The sequence below is a fragment of the Heteronotia binoei genome, chromosome 5 (genome assembly GCF_032191835.1).
Source record: "Heteronotia binoei isolate CCM8104 ecotype False Entrance Well chromosome 5, APGP_CSIRO_Hbin_v1, whole genome shotgun sequence".
Lineage (NCBI taxonomy): Eukaryota > Metazoa > Chordata > Lepidosauria > Squamata > Gekkonidae > Heteronotia > Heteronotia binoei.
Genome location: NC_083227.1, coordinates 77472090 through 77492529, shown reverse-complemented (window position 1 = coordinate 77492529; position 20440 = coordinate 77472090). Strand labels below are relative to the sequence as shown.

The 20440-nt window shown below is 45.4% G+C and overlaps 2 protein-coding genes across 2 annotated transcripts in view; one reads left to right on the top strand and one right to left on the bottom strand.

Annotated features, from left to right (window-relative positions):
• Positions 1 to 9777, bottom strand: part of XPC (XPC complex subunit, DNA damage recognition and repair factor) — a 28031-nt gene extending 18254 nt beyond the window's left edge. Inside the window, exons 1-2 of the mRNA XM_060239657.1 lie at positions 9221 to 9777; positions 2021 to 2195 (exon numbers count right to left, since the gene is read on the bottom strand). Coding sequence (XP_060095640.1) covers positions 2021 to 2195; positions 9221 to 9335 — 290 coding nt within the window. The 5' untranslated portion in view covers positions 9336 to 9777. The remainder of the gene's footprint in view (positions 1 to 2020; positions 2196 to 9220) is intronic.
• A 2140-nt stretch (positions 9778 to 11917) lies between these two features.
• On the top strand, positions 11918 to 18918 carry LSM3 (LSM3 homolog, U6 small nuclear RNA and mRNA degradation associated). The gene is made up of 4 exons (XM_060239656.1): positions 11918 to 12222; positions 14257 to 14367; positions 18109 to 18204; positions 18544 to 18918. The coding sequence occupies exons 1-4, from the start codon at positions 12202 to 12204 to the stop codon at positions 18622 to 18624; spliced, it is 309 nt and encodes a 102-aa protein (XP_060095639.1). The 5' UTR covers positions 11918 to 12201; the 3' UTR covers positions 18625 to 18918.
• The last annotated feature ends 1522 nt before the right edge of the window (positions 18919 to 20440 follow it).

Here is a 20440-nt window from a genome sequence, read left to right as displayed (position 1 = left end):
AAACCAATAAAATACAATTACAATTAAAACATTCAATGGTGCTGTGCAATTTCAATATAGGCGGGGCTACCATTTCTTCTTTCCCTTCCCTCGCAGCCTTCATAGGCTCTCACTTTTCCTTTCTTCTCTCCTTCTTACCCACCAACAAACCTACATTTATCTGTCCTCCCGTCAATTATATTTACTTTATTTATTCTCCACCTTTCTCCATAATGATCAAAAGCAGCTTACATCATTCTCCTCTCCTCCATTTTATCTTGACAACAACCCTGCAACATAGTCAAAGCTGAGTGTGTGTGACTGGCCCAAAGTGAGCTTCCACAGCAGAGTGGGGATTTGAACCTGGGGGTGCATTCACATTACATTAAATAACGCATTTTGCAGTTGGATTTTTACTATTCTTACACAGTAAAAATCCACTTGCAAAACTCATTATTCAGTGTGGTGTGAATGCACCCTGGGTCTCTCAGATCCCCATCTGAAACTCTCAGCATTACTTCGCGCAGTCTATCATGGGGTGGCTGCCAGTCCTGGCTCTGATGAGTCCTCCCTCAAAAGTCAGAACACTCCTGGAAAGGGCTCTGCTTCTCCTCTTGCCCTTTAGTAACAGAAACTAAGGTCTGAAGGCTGGCAATACTGTTGTAATTGCCTAGCAACAACCAGTGTACTAAGGGTGTTCTTTTCTTAAACCTACAAGTGCTGCTTCTAGCAAGCTTGGGGCGGGGGGGTGTTAACACTTTTTAAAAAGATTTAAATTTTGTTCTGCAAACCTAGGGGTTTCCTCCAGTTTGCAGACAGATTTATCTTGTCTGTCCATGGCCCCAGTCTCCAGATTTAAGTATCCACAGTCTTTAAGTATCCACAGATTTAAGTATCAAATATAGACCACAGATTAGGGTTGCCAGGTTTGTGTTGGAAAATACCTGGAGACTTTGGAGGTGGATTTGGGGAGGGAAGGGGCCTCAGTATGGTACAATGCCATATAGTACTATTTGGTTTTCCACTCTTGTCAAAAAGCTCCAAAAATTAGGCACTGCAATAGATTCTCTTCTCATGTGATGAATCATACATCATAAGAACAGTTCAACAAAGACTTATGGATCATGAATTTCAAAAAAATGTTCCTTCTGCATCCTCACATTAGTTCAGCAGCTAGTTTGGGTATTTACCCCAAACATGGAGTGATGCCTTTACCGTCTTAGATTCTCCATCCCAATGTCGTGCCTTTACTCTGGTGTGCCTAAATGCTTTTCCATCAAAAATTCTTTATGGCAGATTTAGGCCCTTCAAAAACCCCTTCAAAAAAGGCTTTGCCCATGTGAATTGGGAACTGTTGATTTCCTTGACCCAGATTATTCTGAAGTGTCCTTTACTTGCTTCCCAGCGCAGTCTATTTCTATCTAAATATTTTCCAAATAATAATCTCACACTGATGAAAAAATGCTAAGTCAGCTTTTAGAAGGAGTAAATCCCAAAACCACCATGTATATTGCAAAGTTTTTAGCAGAAGCCTATAAAATCAAAATTGAAACACATCAATAGATCTCAACAAACTAAAAGATGCTTGTCCTCTTTTTGCATTTTATATTTGACTTGTTATTACTGTTTACTATTTTAGAACTTTTTGTTTTATATCCATATTTATAATATTTATCAGACATATATATATATTCTGATAACTATATATAATTATGTGTGTTCTTATGCCAATAAAGGTGTATGTAGTGGTATAACGCCATAGAGTCCATCCATCAAAGCAGCAATTTTCTCCAGGGGAGCTGACATCTGCCAGCTGGAGATGAGCTGTAAAAGGGGGAGATCTCCAGGCCCCACCTGGAGGCTGGCAACCTTATCACGGATAGGGCCATACTGAGAATTGGCTATATTGATAAATCCAGGGCTTTTTTTTTTAACAGGAACTCAGTTCCGGCTGGCTTGGTGTCAGGGTGTGTGGCCTAATATGCAAATGAGTCCCTGCTGGGCTTTTTCTACAAAAAAAGCTCTGGATAAATCCATTCACCTGCATTTCCCCTCTTTTTCTTTTACATGTATATTTTTCTCTGATTTCACTTTTGACTTTGTTGTCTTCTTCCTTGAATTTCTGTCGGGTGGGTGACAGACATTCCTCTCACAAGCTCTCTCCTTTTTCCCAGATGAAGACTTGGTCCTATTTGTTTTTTTCTGTTGAAAATCACCTGATAGAATCAGAAGCAAAAACAAATATTATGTGTTTGGAAAAGCAATGCATTTTAGAATTATAATTAAATAACAACCCAGTTTATGAGAAGCCATTCAAAACAAACCAGTAACAACTTCTCATATGAGCATTCAAATTAGAATGTATTGTATTTATTATTAACTCCAAATTCCACCAGTAATTACAGTACCTTTTTATTTCATTATAGATAGACCTATGCAAACAAATTAAATAACAAAACAAGATACATTCCTTAGGACTCCAGAGGGTTTGTTCTGAGACACAATGTATGCTGCTCAATTCTATTCATAAAACTTCAGAGAAAGCCTAACTGGAAACACCAGGGATTATTTCTAGATAAACATGCATAAGATCAGGACATACATACCTACATAACCAGAACATCAATGTGCATCTTGAACTTTTAATTACTGTAAAATGTATAGTATGGTTTTATCACATATTCTATTTTAATATTTTACGTGTTTTTAACTGTTGTTAGCCGCCCTGAGCCCATCAGGGGAGGGCGGGATATAAATTTGATAAAATAAATAAAATAAGAATAAATAAGAATAACAGCTCTGCTGGATCTGACTAGTAGCCCTTGGGTTGCCAGCTCCAGGTTGGGAAATATCAGCAGATTTGGGGAATGGGTGGGATTTGTGGAGGGATTTCAGAAGGGTATAATTTCATAGAGTCCATCTTCCAAAGCAGCCTTTTTCTCCAAGTAAACTGAACTCTGTCACCTAGAGAGCAATTGTAATCCTAAGGGATCTCCAGCCACCACCTGGAGACTGGCAACCCTAGGCTCATCTAGTACAGAATATTGCAGTGGTGGCCAACGGTAGCTCTCCAGATGTTTTTTGCCTACAACTCCCATCAGCCCCAGCCAGCATGGCCAATGGCTGGGTCTGATGGGAGTTGTAGGCAAAAAACATCTGGAGAGCTACCATGGGTCACCCCTGGAATATTGTATCACACTGTGGCTATCTAGATGCCATAGCGGGGGGGGGGGGGTTGTACTGACATACTCAACTAAGGAATTTTGGCTGTTTATCTTATTACATATACTAACCCATCCTCCACTGTATTTTAATGTGTTCCTTTTTTTTCTAATGGCAAACTATAATGATGTTATAACCACTTGAGTAACTGTGCCCTCTATTTAAACCCAAAACTAACAAAGCCAGGTTACCCAGATTTATGGCACTTCACACCTACAACATCAATCTGCTTTATCACCCTTCAATGTTGTTTCAGCCCAGTTAACAACACTAACTAACAAACACAGACCCCAATTTGTGATTCTTTTTATCTGCTAAAAGCATTCCCATGATTCTACATACCAACTCACTGCCCGCTTATATTAAGAACTGCTGCTTGCCATTCCATTTTTGTCTGATGAAGTCTGCTTAGAGCATACGAAAGCTTACATTCTGAATAAAACTTAGTTGGTCTCAAAGGTGCAACTTGTCTACTGCCTTGTTCTATTGCTTCAAACCAACATGGCTGCCCACTTGGATCTATCAACAGTAGCCATTATTAAGTATTTATACTTTTTGGCTGGTCAGAAAGACAAAGACAAAGAAAATGTTGTGTCTGGCGTTCGTCCCAGGAAGTACAGCACAGTGCACCTGTGGACGGTGCCTGGAAGGGACGAACGCAGCCCGCCTATGGCGATCAGTGGCGGGAAGCTTAACTGGCCAGGATTGGACCTGACCAGGAAGAAGGTTGTTATGGAAAATGTATATAACAGGGAATGCGGCCCCGCCATGTTGTCTTTGTGATGTACTCGCAAACAAAGCATGTTGCCATCTGAACGTCTCCAATATTAGTACATTACACTGGCGACGAAGATGGGATTCCGGTGAGCAGAGAGCAGCCTCCAGCCGCCCACAAGCCCTGCGATCCGAGCTCCAGTGCTCCCACGGCCGAGGTCATGGCTACTGCTCCCGGGCAAACCCTAGCATGTGATGTCACCCGGCCCGACTTACGGGAATCTTGGGTGGACAAAATCAACTACTACATAAAATGGAGGCAGTGGCAGAGAAGAAGGGGCTTCTCCTGAGTTCATGCGGGGTGGAGACCATCCAGCTGATGAAGCGACTCATCGCGCCGACCACCCTTGCAAGGGCAACCTACGACCAGCTGGTCAAGGCAATGATGAACCACATGGCGCCACAGCTGTCCCTGTCTCACACGCAGGCACGCGTTCTACACGAGACAGCAGAGACAAGCTGAGTCTGCCACTGAGTATCATGCAGAGCTCCGTGGATTAGCCCTGAGATGCGATTTCACAGGAGACCTGGAAGAGATCCTGCTGGACCGTTTTGCGGTTGGCGTCCGGGAGAAAATGCACCGAAAGTTGCTAGCATACGAGGACAAAGACATCGACCTCACGAAAGCGCTCCCACAGGCAACTGCCTTCGAACAGACGCACACCAGACCTTCCGCAAACCAGGCTGCCGCTGCCTCAATCTTGGACGGTTCCGACGAGGAAGGGGCACATCAGCTTCATTGCCAGCCACGCAGCAGGCTGAAAACACCAAACTGACCACGGGCAGTGGAGAAGCCGAGCACCAGCTGTGGGGACCCACGTGAGCACCGAAACTGTCTCTACCGTAATGCGGACTGCAGAAGCTGCGGAAAAGTGGGCCACATCACCTGAGCTTTCGGGGCCAGACCCAACAGGAGGCCTCAGTCCACACACCATGACTTGACAGACACACACACGACGGCTCCAAACAGCATCCAGGTAATGAACTTGCCCCAGGACACCCCCGACAAGGTCAAAGTGCAGGTCTTGATCGAAGGGGGTCCCTGCCTGATGGAATTGGACACAGGATCCTCCATCTCCATTATTTCGGAGGAGACCCTCAGTAAACTTCCCCCACAACTGGCCGGCCCTGCAGCCCGCGGAGTTCATATTGCAGGGCTTTCAAAAGAATCCAATGCAGATCATGGGGTGGGCCAGAGTTAGGGTGGAGTTCAAAAATTTTAAAGGGGCCTTAGACATTCTTGTGGTGAAGCGCTGGCTCACCACCCTATTGGGATTGGCTTGGTTTAAGCCCCTGGGCATCAAAATTGTAGGGGCGGACCACATACAGGCCCACAATTTAGACCAAGTGCGCTGGGAGTTCCCAGAAGTATTTGATGGGGCTCTGGGAACGTACAAGGAGCCACCTATCACGTTGCAGCTGGATCCCACGGTTAGGCCCTTAAGGCTGAAGGCTTGGCGTGTTCCATTTGCACTTAAGCCAAAAATCGAAGCCGAACTGGACCGCCTCGTGGCCCAGGGGGTGCTAGAGCCCATCTCCTACGCCACTTGGGAAACCCCCAAAGTCACCCCATTCAAGCCTAATGGGGACGTGTGCCTCTGTGCAGACTACAAATGCACAATTAATAAACCACTACAGGACCACCCATACCCCGTCCCGGTGGTCAGCCATGTCGCCTCTCTGGCCGGTTCCAAGATTTTTGGGAAGTCGGATTTGGCCCAAGCATACCAACAACGTCTGGCGGATGAGCAAATGGCTGAGGCTCAGACTATCGTTACGCACCAGGGGGCTTTCAAGGTGTGGAGGCTACAATTTGGGGTCAGCGTGGCTCCGGGAATTTTCCAAAGCTTAATGGACTCTCTCCTTAAAGGGATTCCTGGAGTACAACCCTTTTCGATGACATTTTGATAGCGGCACCCGACGAGTTCTGCTGCCGCCTTCGAGAGGTGCTCCGCTGTTTCCAGAATGTGGGTCTCAAGGTGAAGCGGGAGAAGTGCTCGCTTGGGGTGCCAAGGGTGGAGTTCCTGGGGTTTGCGGTGGACACCACAGGTATTCACCCAACGGCCGACAAGACCAGGGTGATAGTACAGGTCCCAGCCCCCACTTGCAGGGCGGAGCTACAGAGTTTTTTGGGGCTCCTGAACTTTTACCACTCATTTTTGCCCCACAAAGCAGCCCTGGCCGAACCCATACGCAGACTCCTAGATAAAGGCGCACTATGGGTCTGGGGGAAAAAGCAGGCCGCGGCCTTCCAGGTGGTCAAGGACATCTTGGTTTCAAATGAGGTACTCCACCATTTTGACAAGTCCTTCCCCGTGATTTTAGCATGTGATGCTTCCCCTTACAGAGTGGGCACCGTCCTGGGCGACCAAGTCCCGGACAGGAGAGAGGTCCCCGTGGCCTATTACTCTCGCACTTTGACCCAGGCTGAGTGCAACTACGCCCAAATAGATAAGGAGGCATTGGCAATCGTGGCAAGCATATACAAATTCAATGACTACCTGTATGGTAGGCGCTTCATGATTTCCATGATTCACCATTGCTCGGCCTACTCACCCCAGACCGCCAGACACCATAGATCCTGTGTGGTGGAAGGAGTTCCTCAACTCATACACCCACAAGCTCGTCTACTGCCCCAGCAAGACAATGGGCCACGCAGATGCCCTCAGCTGCCTTCCGGTGCCGCAGATGGACCCAGATCTGGCCCCAGCCCACCATGTGATGCTCCTGGAGTCTCTGCCGGAGCAGCCCCTCCACACAGCGGTGGTAGCGAGGTCCACGGGCAGAGACCACATCCTTGCACACGTTTCGGACTGGGTGGGGAAGGGTTGGCCCATGGGCAAATTGGACGCTGCATTCAGACCGTTTGTTTCCCGCCGGGAAGAACTCTCCTTACACAAAAGGTGTATTCTTTGGGGCAGCAGAGTGGTGGTCCCTCCCCCACTCCGGAAGCAAGTGCTCAAAGCCTTGCACGAGACACACCCGGGGATAGTGCGTATAAAAGCTTTGGCACGGAACTATGTATGGTGGCCGGGAATGGATGAAGAGATTGAGGGGTGGGTTAAGAGGTGACCGCCCTGCCAAGAGTCCCAGCCGAATCTACCCGGCGCCCCTGTTCACCGCTGGGAATCCAATCGGGTGCCGTGGTCCTGGCTACACTTAGACTTTGGGGGTCCATACCAGCGGCAAATATTCTTTATTTTGGTGGATGCTTACATGAAATGGCTGGAGGTCATCCCAGTTGCTTCCACCTCCACCGCAACCACAGTCAGAGCCTTACGAAGGTTTTTTTGCACCCACAAAATCCCTGACACCGTAGTGACTGACAACAGCACCACGTTTACCTCCCGGGAGTTCCAGGAATTCCTGAATAGGTACCTCATCTACTACATACGGTCCGCTCCCTTTCACCCAGCCACTAACGGCCAAGCGGAGCGCATGGTTCACACAACCAAGGAGGCCCTGGGTCGCACAGTTCAAGGGGATTGGGACCACCGACTGTCCGCCTTCCTGTTTGGGAACAGGATCAACCCCAACTCGGCTACGGGTGTAAGTCCTGCCGAGTTACTCATGGGCAGGCAGTTAACCTCCCAGCTAGATAGGTTACACCCCGATTGAGTTCCGGACCTCCGCAGCTCCCCCAAGATCAGGGAGGCTACTAGGGGGTTCTTTCCGGGGGATCCAGTCTATGCTAAGAACTTCACGAGCGGGCCGGAGTGGATACCAGCTCAGGTCTCGTCGGAAGGGGGGCAGCTCCTCCGCAGACACATAGACCAACTCCGCCGCCGCACCCTGCCAGAGGAACCAGCAGGGCCAGGGGGAGTGGGGAATGGGGAGAGTACGGGGCCGCCACAAAAAGCAACCCTGCTGAGCTCACCGGGGTTGCTGGCAGAGGAACCGTACAGGGCGGGGGAGATACCTCCGCAGGATCGAGACAACGCTCTGCCGCCCACGGTCCAAAGCGAGGAACCAGCGATTACAGAACCCCAGGCAGCAGCCCCATCTCCCCAGATCGAACCTCGGCGGTCGCTCAGAGAACAGCAGCTGCCCACTCATTTGAAAGACTATGTATCTTGAACTAGGGGGGGAGGAGTGTTGTGTCTGGTGTTCGTCCCAGGAAGTACAGCACAGCGCACCTGTGGGCAGTGTCTGTAAGGGACGAACGCAGCCCGCCTATGATGATCAGTGGCAGGAAGTTTAACTGGCCAGGATTGGACCTGACCAGGAAGAAGGTTGTTCCGGAAAATGTATATAACAGGGGACCCAGACCCGCCATGTTGTCTTTGTGATGTACTCGCTAACAAAGCATGTTGCCATCTGAATGTCTCCGATATCAGTACATTATAGAAAGCAATCTTGAAGATATTTCTCTGATTGCACGTCCCACTGACAGCAAGGCCTGAAACACTGTGATCCAGATAAGCAACACTTCATTGCGAAAGCAGTGAGAAGAACCCTTTAAATTTGTAAAAAGAGCAGTAATATAAGAATTCATTAGTCCAGTCTGTACAAAAGGTAAGGACATCAGTGTTAAGAAAGAATTACTTCACTTATACCCCACCTTTTCCTCCAGTGACTCAAACAGCTTACATCACTCTCCTCCATTTTATCCTCACAACAACCCTGTGAAGTAGGTCAGGTTAAGAGTGTGTGACTAGCCCAATGTCACCCAAACAAGCTTCTACGGCAGAGTGGGGATTCAAATTTGGGTCTCCCAGATCCTAGTCTGACACTCTAACCATTACATCATAGTGGCTTCTGTTTAAACAATAATAAAAATCACAGGCCATGGGCACAGGAAGGGAGCTCATTCTCAAAGCTATACGACTCGATCTTTCTTCAAGGACTAGCAGAGAAAAGTTTGCAAGACAAATGAAATCGAACTATGCAAGTGAGGAGGCATAGTTAAAAGAAGTCCACATTACTATTGTCGACAGTTGCAATACCACTGGGGGCACCTTCTTTCCAAGCAACCTTCCACTTTCTGCTTTACACATTGCCTGGTAAGAGAAATGATTCAATGACAGAGAAGTGCCCCGGAAAATGAAACGTCCCCCAGGGTGAAGGTGCCAAAAGATGCTGTAATGAAAGCTCATCCTGAACTTTGCTGGTTCCCTGGGAATGCTTTGATCGTATTGCGCTTATGCAAGCACTGCCGGGATTGCGTTTATGCAAGCACTGCCGGGATTGCTTATGCAAGTGCCGGCAACAAGTCGGTGGCCCGCGAGTCTCTTGACTCACTTACCTTCTTGTTCCTGCTCCGGAGCTGCCGGAGGAGCCGAGGCGGACTCAGCTGCTTGCCCCCTGACTTTCTTGCGCGGCCCCTCCTGCGGCAGGCCGTCTTTGCGCTTTCTGCCCATGCCGCCGCCGCCGCCGCCACCTGCCCAGAGCAGGCGTGGTGGTTGCAACACAAAGGAAGCCACGCGAAGGCGGGAAAAAGCCACGGGCTCCGGCTAGCGCGGGATCGGGAGAGGGCCGTGGCTAGACGCACAGCTAGAGGCTTACTGCAAGATGCCGGGGCCGGCCGCACTTGTCTCCCTTCCTCGCTACAACCCACGGGATGCAAAACAAAGGGGCCGGCCGTGCAGCCGTCAGGCACTTCGGCGCTTCTCTCCTCGCTCCTCCTTCCTGACGTCCCTTCCGTGCCGGGTCTGAAGAGAGTATCATTCAGAAACAAGCGGCAGCCCTAGAATATGTTTAAAAAGCGAACTCTCATATCCTGGCAAGCAAACACAGACATACATGTGCGCTAGAACCCGCGTGGGTGCCAATCCGCGGACGTTTATGCTGAAACTCCTAGTCGCGCAAGGTTCTTGATGGTTTTCTTTTGCGGCAGCCGGCTAATGAGCCATCCTAAACATGCCTACTCGAAAGTAACCCACACCGTTCAGTAAGACTAACTCCCTAGTAAGGATGAGCCCAGTGGAACCTTTAATTTTTATTTATTTATTTATATTTATAGCCCGCTCTTTTCCAAATAGGCTCTAAGCTGGTAACAACAGTCAATAATACAGGGTTAAAATCAGATTCACATAATAAAATAATATCACAATTTAAAAACAAACTCTAATTCTGCAGTTGGTGGTATCAGTTGCCTCCACTCTTTCCATACACCTCCTCCCCCCCCCCAAGATAAGATAAATGGCTGGCAAAGAAACTTTAATTCTGGACAGAGGTGGAATTCTAGCAGGAGCTCCTTTGCATATGAGGCCACACCTCCCTGATGTAGCCAATCCTCCAAGAGCTTACAAGGCTCTTTTTTGTAAGCTCTTGGAGGATTGGCTACATCAAGGGGGTGTGCCCTAATATGCAAAGGAGTTCCACCCCTGATTCTGGGTATAAGTTTTTGAGCGCATACACACTTCAGACACCTATCTGAATCTACCCCTAGTAGGCAAAGTTTATTTATTTATTTATTTTATGATTTATATCCCACCCTTCCCAGCAAGTGGCTCAGGGCAGCTCACAACATAGAATCCCACATAAATAGGGTTTAAGCATTTAAACAGTTAAAATAATTAAAACATTTAAAACATTAAGGACAGCAGAAGTCTAGTAAAACCACACTTACTTCACTTAAGGTTAAGGAAGGCTGAACTTCTCTTGTTCAGCAGCCCTTTATTTCTCTGGATAGAGCAATGCGCCTCGACTAGCACATTTCACAAGAGCTGCGACTAGCAGATCGTCTTCACCTACGTTACATAACACGTTTTGAACAATTCATGGGTCCTACAGCACACTGAAGGCACATTTATTGTAGCATAAACGTTGAGGGTTTGAACCCACTTCTTCAAATACAGTTTCATTTCCTAGAACAAACTGACTGGCCTACTTAGTACCATATTGTTTAATGCTGGATATAAGCTTTCATATGCATGCACACAAAAGCTTATACCTGAGAATTAAACTTTCTTGGTCTTAAAAGGTGCCACTGGACTCAACTCTGCTGCTTCAGACCAACACAGCTACCCACCTGAATCGATCTTAATAGGAAAAGGAAAGGTCCCCTGTGCAAGCACCAGTCGTTTCTGACTCTGGGGTGACATTGCTTTCACAACGTTTTCACAGCAGACTTTTTACGGGGTGGTTTGCCATTGCCTTCCCTAGTCACCTACACTTTCTCCCCAGCAAGCTGGGTACTCATTTTACCACATCAAAAATTGTTAAGAGCTGAAATTGGAATAAAGTTCCATTCATTATGAGAGTTGTATTGGTGGATCAACATACACCTTAAGGATGTAAATGCATACCTGACTGCATATGCTATACTTCACCCAGGGCTTGGTTGGCATATCATTTGACAACTGCAATCACCAATTAAAGTAAAAAAGGTACAGGTAGTCCTCTATGCAAGCACCAGTTGTTTCCAACTCTGAGGTAACACTGCTTTCACGTTTTCATGACAGACTTTTTACCGGGTGGTTTGCCATTGCCTTCCCCAGTCATCTACACTTTCCCCCCAGCAAGCTGGGTACTCATTTTACCCACCTTGGAAGGATGGAAGGCTGAGTCAACCTCGAGTCGCCTACCTGAACCCAGCTTCCGCTGGGAACAAACTCAGGTTGTGAACAGAACTTACCTTACCACTAGCCTACACTACCACTAACCCAGGGCTTTTTTGAGCAGGAATGCATTTCCAGCTGGCTAGGCATCAAGGGGTGTGGCCTAATATGCAAAAGAGCTCCCGATGGGCTTTTTCTACAAAAAAGCCATGTGAAACAATGGTGATGTCAGGCAAATGAGTTCCTGCTGGCCTTTTTCTACAAAAAAGGCCCTGCACTAACCTAACCACTACATAATCACATCACCTCGCCAGCTTCCCACTAGAGTCAGTTCACGCATCCTTCAAGTATACCTATGAATCCATCTTGAATACTAAACAACTGAATGTAACAAGTGACTTCACCGTAAGGCACCCATGATCAGGTGAAACTTGACAGACAAGTTTGCATTTTATCCGGGAGATGGTCGTCCATCCATGCAACAAATCAGTCTTCTTGTGTATATCTGAACGCGCCTGAATATACGCCTGAAAGCATTTTCAATTGTGAAAGGACTAAAACAACATAACTGTTATTTTTATGTCAGTAGCCAGGTGCTTTACGGGCGCGGGGCTAACCGATCACAAGATCATTTCTGCAACTACAGTTGCAGCTCGACTATGCGCACGCGCCACCACCAGGGCATTAAAATCTCGCGAGGAAAAATTGGGGATGGCTTTGAAAAATGGCGGACGAAGTGGATCAGGTAAATAAGGCGTGGAGATCGCTTGTGCAGTGGCGGTTTTATGGAGCGTTATTAGTATGGGTCTGAACGTTCAATTAGTTTGTCTCTTCTGTTTGGGCTGCATATTAAGATTTTCTGAGTGTTGCGACGGATGCTTTGGCTGAAAGGGGGGGGGGGAATGCTCTTCTTTTAGCCCTGTGCCTCGTTTTGCTGTTTAAGATCTGGTGGCATGATATGAGTGCTGAATTAGGTTCCGGGTTCAATTACCCAACGGATGTTGAAGCTTGCCTTGGGTCAGTCTCATGCTCTCAGCATACCCTGCTCTGTAAGATTGTTGTGATGCTGTAACATGATGGAAAGAGTGATGTAAGCTATCCTGAATCGCTTGAGAAACAGTAGGATAAAAAGGGCTACATTTTGTTTTTAGTGGTATAACTTGCGCTGGGAATCTCTGATGAGTGGTTAACTTATTCTTCTTGTATCCATGATTCGCCCCCCCCCCCCCCCCGCCATGGCTGAAAAAGCCCGGTGGCACATCTAAGAACAAGAAAGTTTTGTTCAAGGAATGAGCTTTTGTGTGCACAGATGTTTCCTCAGATGCACATGAAAGCTTGTACTTTGAATACAACTTTGTTGGTCTTAAAGGTGCCATTACTGTGGACCAGCTATTCTACTGGTATGGACTAACATGACTGCCCACCTGGTCTATGGCTGTCAGTTAAGTATTTAGACTATGTAGTTATTAATTATTAACAGAGCGATTCCTCAGTGGAATAGGCTTCCTTGGGAGATGGTGGGCTCTCCTTCCTTGGAGGTTTTTAAACAGAGGCTAGATGGCCATCTGACAGCAATGCTGATCCTGTGATTTTAGGGGGAGGTATTTGTGAATTTCCTGCATTGTGCAGAGGGTTGGACTAGATGACTCTGGGAGTCCCTTCCAGCTCTATGATTCTAACATTAAATGTTGCAGTCTTCAACTTTTTCAGTAAATAAAACACTTTCTGTAATATAGAACTTGAGTTTAAGGAATTGAGACATCCCCACTTGAATAGTGCATCTCTTTAAAAACTTACATATACTTTTAAAATTTGTCTTTATATTATTATTTATTCCCTTCCCTTCCCACAGTGGATGACCCAAAGTGGATTATATCTTATGTTTGCCTCCTCCTTGCTTCTATCACAACAATCCTGTGAGATATGGTAGGCTGAGTGTGTGTGACTGGTCCAGAGTCACCCAGTAAGTTTCACTGGCAGAGGGAGAGTTGAACCTGGTTTTCCCAGATCCTAATCTGACACTCTAACCATTGCACCATGCTGTTTGTATGTTAAGTGTCTTCAAGTTTCTTCCAGTTTATGGTGACCCTATTAATTAATGCTGAAGTGTATGGATTCCTTGACTATAATGCTTTTATTGCTAGACAAGACAGGTTTTATTTTGGGCCTCTTGAAAAATCATTGTTTTTTGTGAGAAAAGATGGTTTTGGAGATCTGTCTAGTGTAGCCCAGTAGTATAGAAATCTTCCATCTCTGGAGCAGACATTAAAAACAATTTATCAGATGCAAAGAAACCAAGGTACTTAAACCATTATCCATGTGGAATGTTCTCTTGAGTTATTATGTTTTTAATGATGTAAGAAAATTGGCAGTTTGAATCTGCTCTGAGTTCAATGATCTTTATTGTTAGGGCAATTTTAACAAATGAGCTGAAAGTTAGCGAAAGTGACAGGGACAAGACTGTAATTTACATGCAGGTTGCTTGACAATCGCACACAGAGTTGCTCCAGATCAAATTTTAGGTTTAGTAACTACTTGTAGTATTGCACAGTAGATTTCCCTAACTCTATACAAGATCAAAGCCTAAACTTTTAATGTTTCTGCAATTCAGTGTGCCAGTTAGCTTTTATTCCTTCCCACTACAATGTTTTTGAAATTAGTTGTTTCTTCATAGCTGAATAATGTACAACAAAACCAATAGCATTTATGTTTATTACAGTGGCTCTTTCCCTTATAATAAAGGTTATCTGTTGCCTACATGACTCCTCTTCTCTTATAGCAACAAACTACCAATACCGTAGAAGAGCCTTTGGATCTCATCAGACTCAGTCTTGATGAGCGAATATATGTGAAAATGAGGAATGATAGAGAACTTCGAGGCAGATTACACGTAAGTAAAGCTGTATAGGGGTGCTGGAAAACATTTTGAATCAGTATATGATTATTCTGCTCTGCTATTATTAAAAAGGTGGCTTAGGTAACAGAATTCATGTAGATGCTTCTAGAGCAAAGTCTATAGTTCCTAAAATACAGTGAAGTTAACAGTCCAGTTTACCTTAGCTGTTGAAACCCTCTTGGGAGAGTCATTGTGTCCACTGTTTGCCTGAAAAAGATGCTGTGTGCAATGCATCACAGTAATCTAGTCTCAATGTACAGTACATTACAGTAGTCTGGTCTCAATGTTACTGTGGTGTGGTTCCAGGTGGCCAAAAATCGTGCCTTCCAAAGCTGCTTTTAGATGTACTGGTGGGTGAGAATTACTGATTTATTACAGGGTGTGCTCTTTGTAGTAGAAACACCCGAGGCAGAGAAACAACATAGCCTTGATTCACATTGGGCCCTGCCACTCTTAAGGGAAACTGGGATCCAATAATGGATCTCAAATGTACCACTTCATTTGGCCTTTTAAAAAGCAATACAGAGTTGTTGAAGGCCAACAGAACAGCTGTGGAACAAAAGGTTTGGAGAATATGATTAGAGTTTTTCTTTGAAGTGGTAAATCTAGAAATAGTAGTGTGGTTTGAGAAGTGCTATCACTGAAGGACTAAATATGTTAATGCTTCATGAACAGGGAAAATGTTTCTAAATAGAGTGTTTCTGTCTAAGTAGAGTACTCCTGTCCAAATATCCATGCATTTTTCCCCAGCAATTTGCATAGTACCTATTTACAAGGTCTCTCCTTGGAGGTTTCCCATCCAAGTGCTGGCCAGGAATGACCCTGCTTAGCTTCTGAGAGCTGACAAGAACAGGCTGGCCTTGGCTATCCACTCAGGGGTGCAGCTGGCATGCTCTTCGATGAAGAGTAAACTGTTTTTTAAAATGTGCTTTAAGTTTCCCAGTTTTGTCACTTTTGTCAAGTTTTTGAAAACCTGAGGGGTAGTTTTCATTATCTTTTAAAAACATAAGAACATAAGAGAAGCCATGTTGGATCAGGCCAGTGGCCCATCCAGTCTAACACTCTGTATTACACAGTGGCCAAAATATATACACACACACACTCTGTGGCTAATAGCCACTGATGGACCTCTGCTCCATATTTTTATCCAATCCCCTCTTGAAGCTGGCTATGCTTGTAGCCGCCGCCACCTCCTGTGGCAGTGAATTCCACGTGTTAATCACCCTTTGGGTGAAGAAGTACTTCCTTTTATCCATTTTAACCTGACTGCTCAGCAATTTCATTGAATGCCCATGAGTATTGTGAGAAAGGGAGAAAAGTACTTCTTTCTCTACTTTCTCCATCCCATGCATAATCTTGTAAACCTCTATCATGTCACCCCGCAGTCAATGTTTCTCCAAGTTAAAGAGCCCCAAGCGTTTTAACCTTTCTTCATAGGGAAAGTGTTCCAAACCTTTAATAATTCTAGTTGCCCTTTTCTGGACTTTTTCCAATGCTATAATATCCTTATAGAGGTGCGGTGACCAGAATTGCACACAGTACCCCAAATGAGACCGCACCATCGATTTATACAGGGGCATTATGATACTAGCTATGATACTGTTTACAGTTTGTCCTCCTTTTCTTGTCCTAGTAAATGCAAACTCATTGGTACTCATTTGGAAGAGCTACTAATTGAGTGATTAGATTTGATAAAGAATGCATGAAATATAAATGATGTAATTCATTTTCAGCTGTAGGGTGTGTGTGTACACACACACACACACATATATATTTCATACATTTCCCTTTCACAGTGGCAAATTCCAGCTTCCTTGTTGGTTGGATGTGAGGTATCAACTATTGGCTAATGAAGTGTCTGTCACCATCTCTGGCCTCCCATTGGCTGACTCCCCTGCCCACTGCAGGCCCAGGAATGTTGAACAAACCATCAAAACAGTCTTACCTCAGAGACAGACACATCTCTGATGCTTCTCTCTGTCTTCTCTGACATCCAGCCTCAGAAAGGCCTGCCACTCTACTGCAGCCTCACAAAAGGCATCATGGCCACTGCTGACAACAGACCTCTGTGTCCTGTCAACAGCCCACAGAGCCTCCCAGCACACACAGCCTCTGAAGGTCGCTGAAATAGCCAGGAGCCTGGAACTGCTGGGAATGTTTCCTCAGAGGGCATTGTCTTTCCTGCCTCTTTCCTGTTACTCCCTCTCTCCCTCCTTCCCTCAGCCTTGCCCCAGGATGGTTGGCTTAGAAGGAGATAGGGTTGCCGGTTCCAGGGTGGGAAATTCCTAGAGATTTAAAGGGTGGAACCTGGAAAGGGTGGGGTTTAAAAAGGCGGGCCCTCAGACAGGTACAGTGCCATAGACTCCAAACCGTCAATTTCCTCCTGGGGAGCCATTGTTGCAAAATTCCAGGTGAGGACTGGAGATCACTCAGAATTACAACTAATATCCAGATGGCAAAGATCACTTCCCCTGGAGAAAATGGCTGCTTTGCAGGGTGGATAGATAAGCAGGCTGCTTAAGACCAACAACATTATCAGAGACAGACTGTTGGTCTGAAAGGTATCACTACAGGACTCTGAAGCAGAACTTATTGGGCCCAGTGCTGACTATGGCTGCTAGTTCCAAGTTGGTGGGAAGTCCCTGGAGATTCTGTGGTGGAGCTTGAGGAGGGCATAGAAGTTAAGGCTTCAGAGCGGGGTCTGCCAGACACAGGTTCTGGCTGTGCAAGCTGACTGGATGATTTTGGACCAGTCAGACTTCCAGCCTAACCTGCCTCGCAGGGTTGTTGTTCAGATCAAAGGGTCAGAGGAGAATGATGTAAACTGCTTCCTCCCCTCCCCCAACTGTGGAAAAAGACTATGCTTTTCCTATATAGAGGCTGCAGGGAGGGGGAAGGCAATGGAAAGCTGAAGTCAGAGGTGCAGATAAAGGGAAGGATATAGGGTTGCCAACTCCAAGTTAGGAAATTCCTGGATATTTAAGGGGTGGGGCCTGGAGAGTGGGGTTTGAGGAAGGATGGGAACTCAGACAGCTACAATGTCATTTGCTGCTGGGGAACCATTGTTGCCAATCTCCAGGTTAGGGCTGGAGATCACTTAGAATTACAACTGCTCTCCAGATGGCAGAGATCAGCTCCCCTTGAGGTGGTTGTGGGAAATGAATGCCTTCACTTTGGGTGGGTGGGAGGACAGCAGGGGGGGGCACTCACTCACTGTCTCTTTCTATAGCCCATTGTATTTTTTTTCCACAATGGGCCTTATTCCTACGTGTGTATATTCAATTGATCTTCAAGAGCCAACATGGTGCAGTGGTTTATAGCGGTGAACACTATTCGGGAGAACCGGATTTGATTCCCCACTCCTCCACATGAAGCCAGCTGTGTGACATTTGGTCAGTTACAATTCTGTCAGAACTCTCTCAGCTCCATGTACCTCACAAGGTGCTTGTTATGGGGAGGGAAGGTGATTGTAAGCTGCTTTGAGAATTCTTAGAGTAAAGAAGGATATAAAAACCAACTTTTCTTCAAGCACAGGGCCATTTTCATTTGTGTTGAGCCCATATTTTCCAGGAGTGGTGGTGGGGAATATGCTGGGAAAATATAGTACAGTGCAAGTGGAGATTCTGGATCTATAGCTTTTGGGATTAAATTAAATCTTTAATTAAAGAATTAAATCTTGCTGTTGGCCTTATCAATAGCAATCATCATTATTTTTAACTACTTTCACTTCTACAGGCTTATGACCAGCACTTAAATATGATTCTGGGTGATGTTGAAGAGACTGTGACAACAATAGAGATTGATGAAGAAACCTATGAAGAGATTTATAAAGTAAGACCTTTCCCCATTTTTAAAACAAAACATAGCTTTCTAAAAGCGTAAATGCTGTTTCAGAAACACAGTGTTAGAATTTAAATTCTAACCTTGTCCTTCTCGTTAGAGATCATTGTAGTGCCTTGATGCTGGGAATAGCAAACAAATTATAATCAGCAGGAGGTACAGTGTGTCACTGTACAGTGAAAACAGTTGCTATATTTAAGCTTTTTCAGTTTGGATTTATTTCCACAAAACCTTGTATATTCAGAATTACACTGCTGGATTGCAACAGAGTTTATTTTTACACTTGCTTACCTCCTTTGATACAGTCTGTACATTGTTTTTCTTCCACAGTCTACCAAGCGGAATATCCCAATGCTGTTTGTCAGAGGAGATGGAGTTGTACTTGTGGCTCCTCCCCTGAGAGTTGGCTGAAACAATGAAAATGTATCCTTTGCAAAGCGGCGGACCACAGGACACTGACTTTTGCTGTTCAGATGTTAAGATTCTGTACCTCTTTACAGAAGACTATCAGGGTTCAACATTTTGTTGTCAAGGCTCCATTTCATTTGACCAAACCAACAACAACAAAAAAAATGATGTGAGAGTTCACCAGATTAATTTAAACCCCTAACGGTCTCTTGAGTCAAATCAGTGGATTTAATCTGTTTAGTTTTCATTTGTGGCAGTTACATTTTGTTTAAATAAATCTCTAGTTTCCTTATTTAATGTGTGCTAGTGTGGAAAAATTATTACTGTCTTGGTTCAATGTGTGCTGCATTTATTTAGGCAATTTTTATGCCTCTTTTTCATAGAGCTGCTCAAGGTAGCTGAGAATGTTAAACGTGACCAAATTGTTAAAGAACATAAAGATCATTAATAAACCATAGAAAACTAGCCAGAGTATTAAAAACAACACAACATTTAGCAGCCTGAAAGGATCCTCATAAAAACAGTCCTTGGTCCACAAACAAATGACTAAAAACTTAAAAACATCAAATCCCCTTAGTCAAAAGCCTCTGTACAAAGAAATGTTCTTGGCGCCTGAGAGTACAGGAGGTGCTAGGTCACCTTCCAAGAGTACTGCCTTCCACAGAGTGGTGCACCCACTAACGAAGCAGTTGAGTTTCTAATCGGCCAGTGTTTCAACGGATGTTAGTTAGACCGTGGCTAATCCATCAATTTGGGCCTTTTGCATGCATGCAGTTCATATGTTACAGTAGTGGAACTATTTGGAGCACCTACTAGTTCTTAAACTCACAAGCTGTCTAGTGAAAAGAGTGATCACAAAGGGTGGAGGAAGCTACAGCTTGTCTAGTTCTCCCATTGGAATGGCCATAAACTGCATGGATCAGCTGTTTAAAGGGGCTTTCTTGGGTGAGCCATTTAAGCCAAACAGCTGGTTGCTGCTGGAGGCTGAGCCAAACACAATACCTGCCTCCTCACAATGCAAAAGAGCTGCATGGTAACCATGTTGAACACATGAAGTTGCCTTAGAGTCCAGCCATTCACGTCAAGATTAGTACAATTTGTACTTTGATTGGAAGCATGGTCCAGCTGCTGGGAGAACAACAAGCCGGAAGGAAGGAGCGGGTAGACGTCTGTTCCTCAACACTTATTTCCCCTTATGGAACAGGCCATCTCCCTGGGCTCTCAAGACTAGAACAAAGCTCCTATCTGCTTTGCAGTTGGTCACACCTGAAGGGGAAGTGGATTTGTGGTGTTAAAAGGAAGCAGGAGAACCAATTTCTCCCTGAAAGCCAACAATCCATTATTTTTAGGTACTTTGGAATCTTTAAAATCAATTCAACGGGGTTTTTTAATCAAAAGAGAAATTAAAAGAGGAGGGCCTTACAGAATTTGTAAAGCTTCAGAATTTTTTTTTCTGGTGATGTTCAGAGGCAGGCAGGCAGGCAGTGCCTTCCCAAACCTTTCTACCCTTTTGCTAGAGAACCCTGTGGTGCTCATTAAAAAAAAATCCTGCAAGGGCTGAAGTTACATGGGTGAATAGAGAAACTGTTCTTTTAAAGAGAGAAATTAAAAGACAATAAGAGGAATCAATGCTGTTTTTTTAAAATGAATTTCAGAGAAAGAAATCCACTCCCCCTAAAGCTCCAGTGGAACTACACACTGGTACTTCCTGTCCTGAACCTCCAGTGCCCGTGGCTGCTATGGCAGCCGTGGAAAACCCTTTCATTTGCACGAGGACAGGTAGTTTTGAGCCCTGCCTTACGATGGTCCTGGCCACTTT

Excerpts from the sequence above, each read along its gene's own strand:
- LSM3 (XM_060239656.1), top strand. The coding sequence starts at position 12,202 with ATGGCGGACGAAGTGGATCAG. Across the intron at positions 12,223-14,256 it reads TGGCGGACGAAGTGGATCAG|CAACAAACTACCAATACCGT; the intron begins GTAAATAAGGCG and ends CTTCTCTTATAG. Across the intron at positions 14,368-18,108 it reads AACTTCGAGGCAGATTACAC|GCTTATGACCAGCACTTAAA; the intron begins GTAAGTAAAGCT and ends TCACTTCTACAG.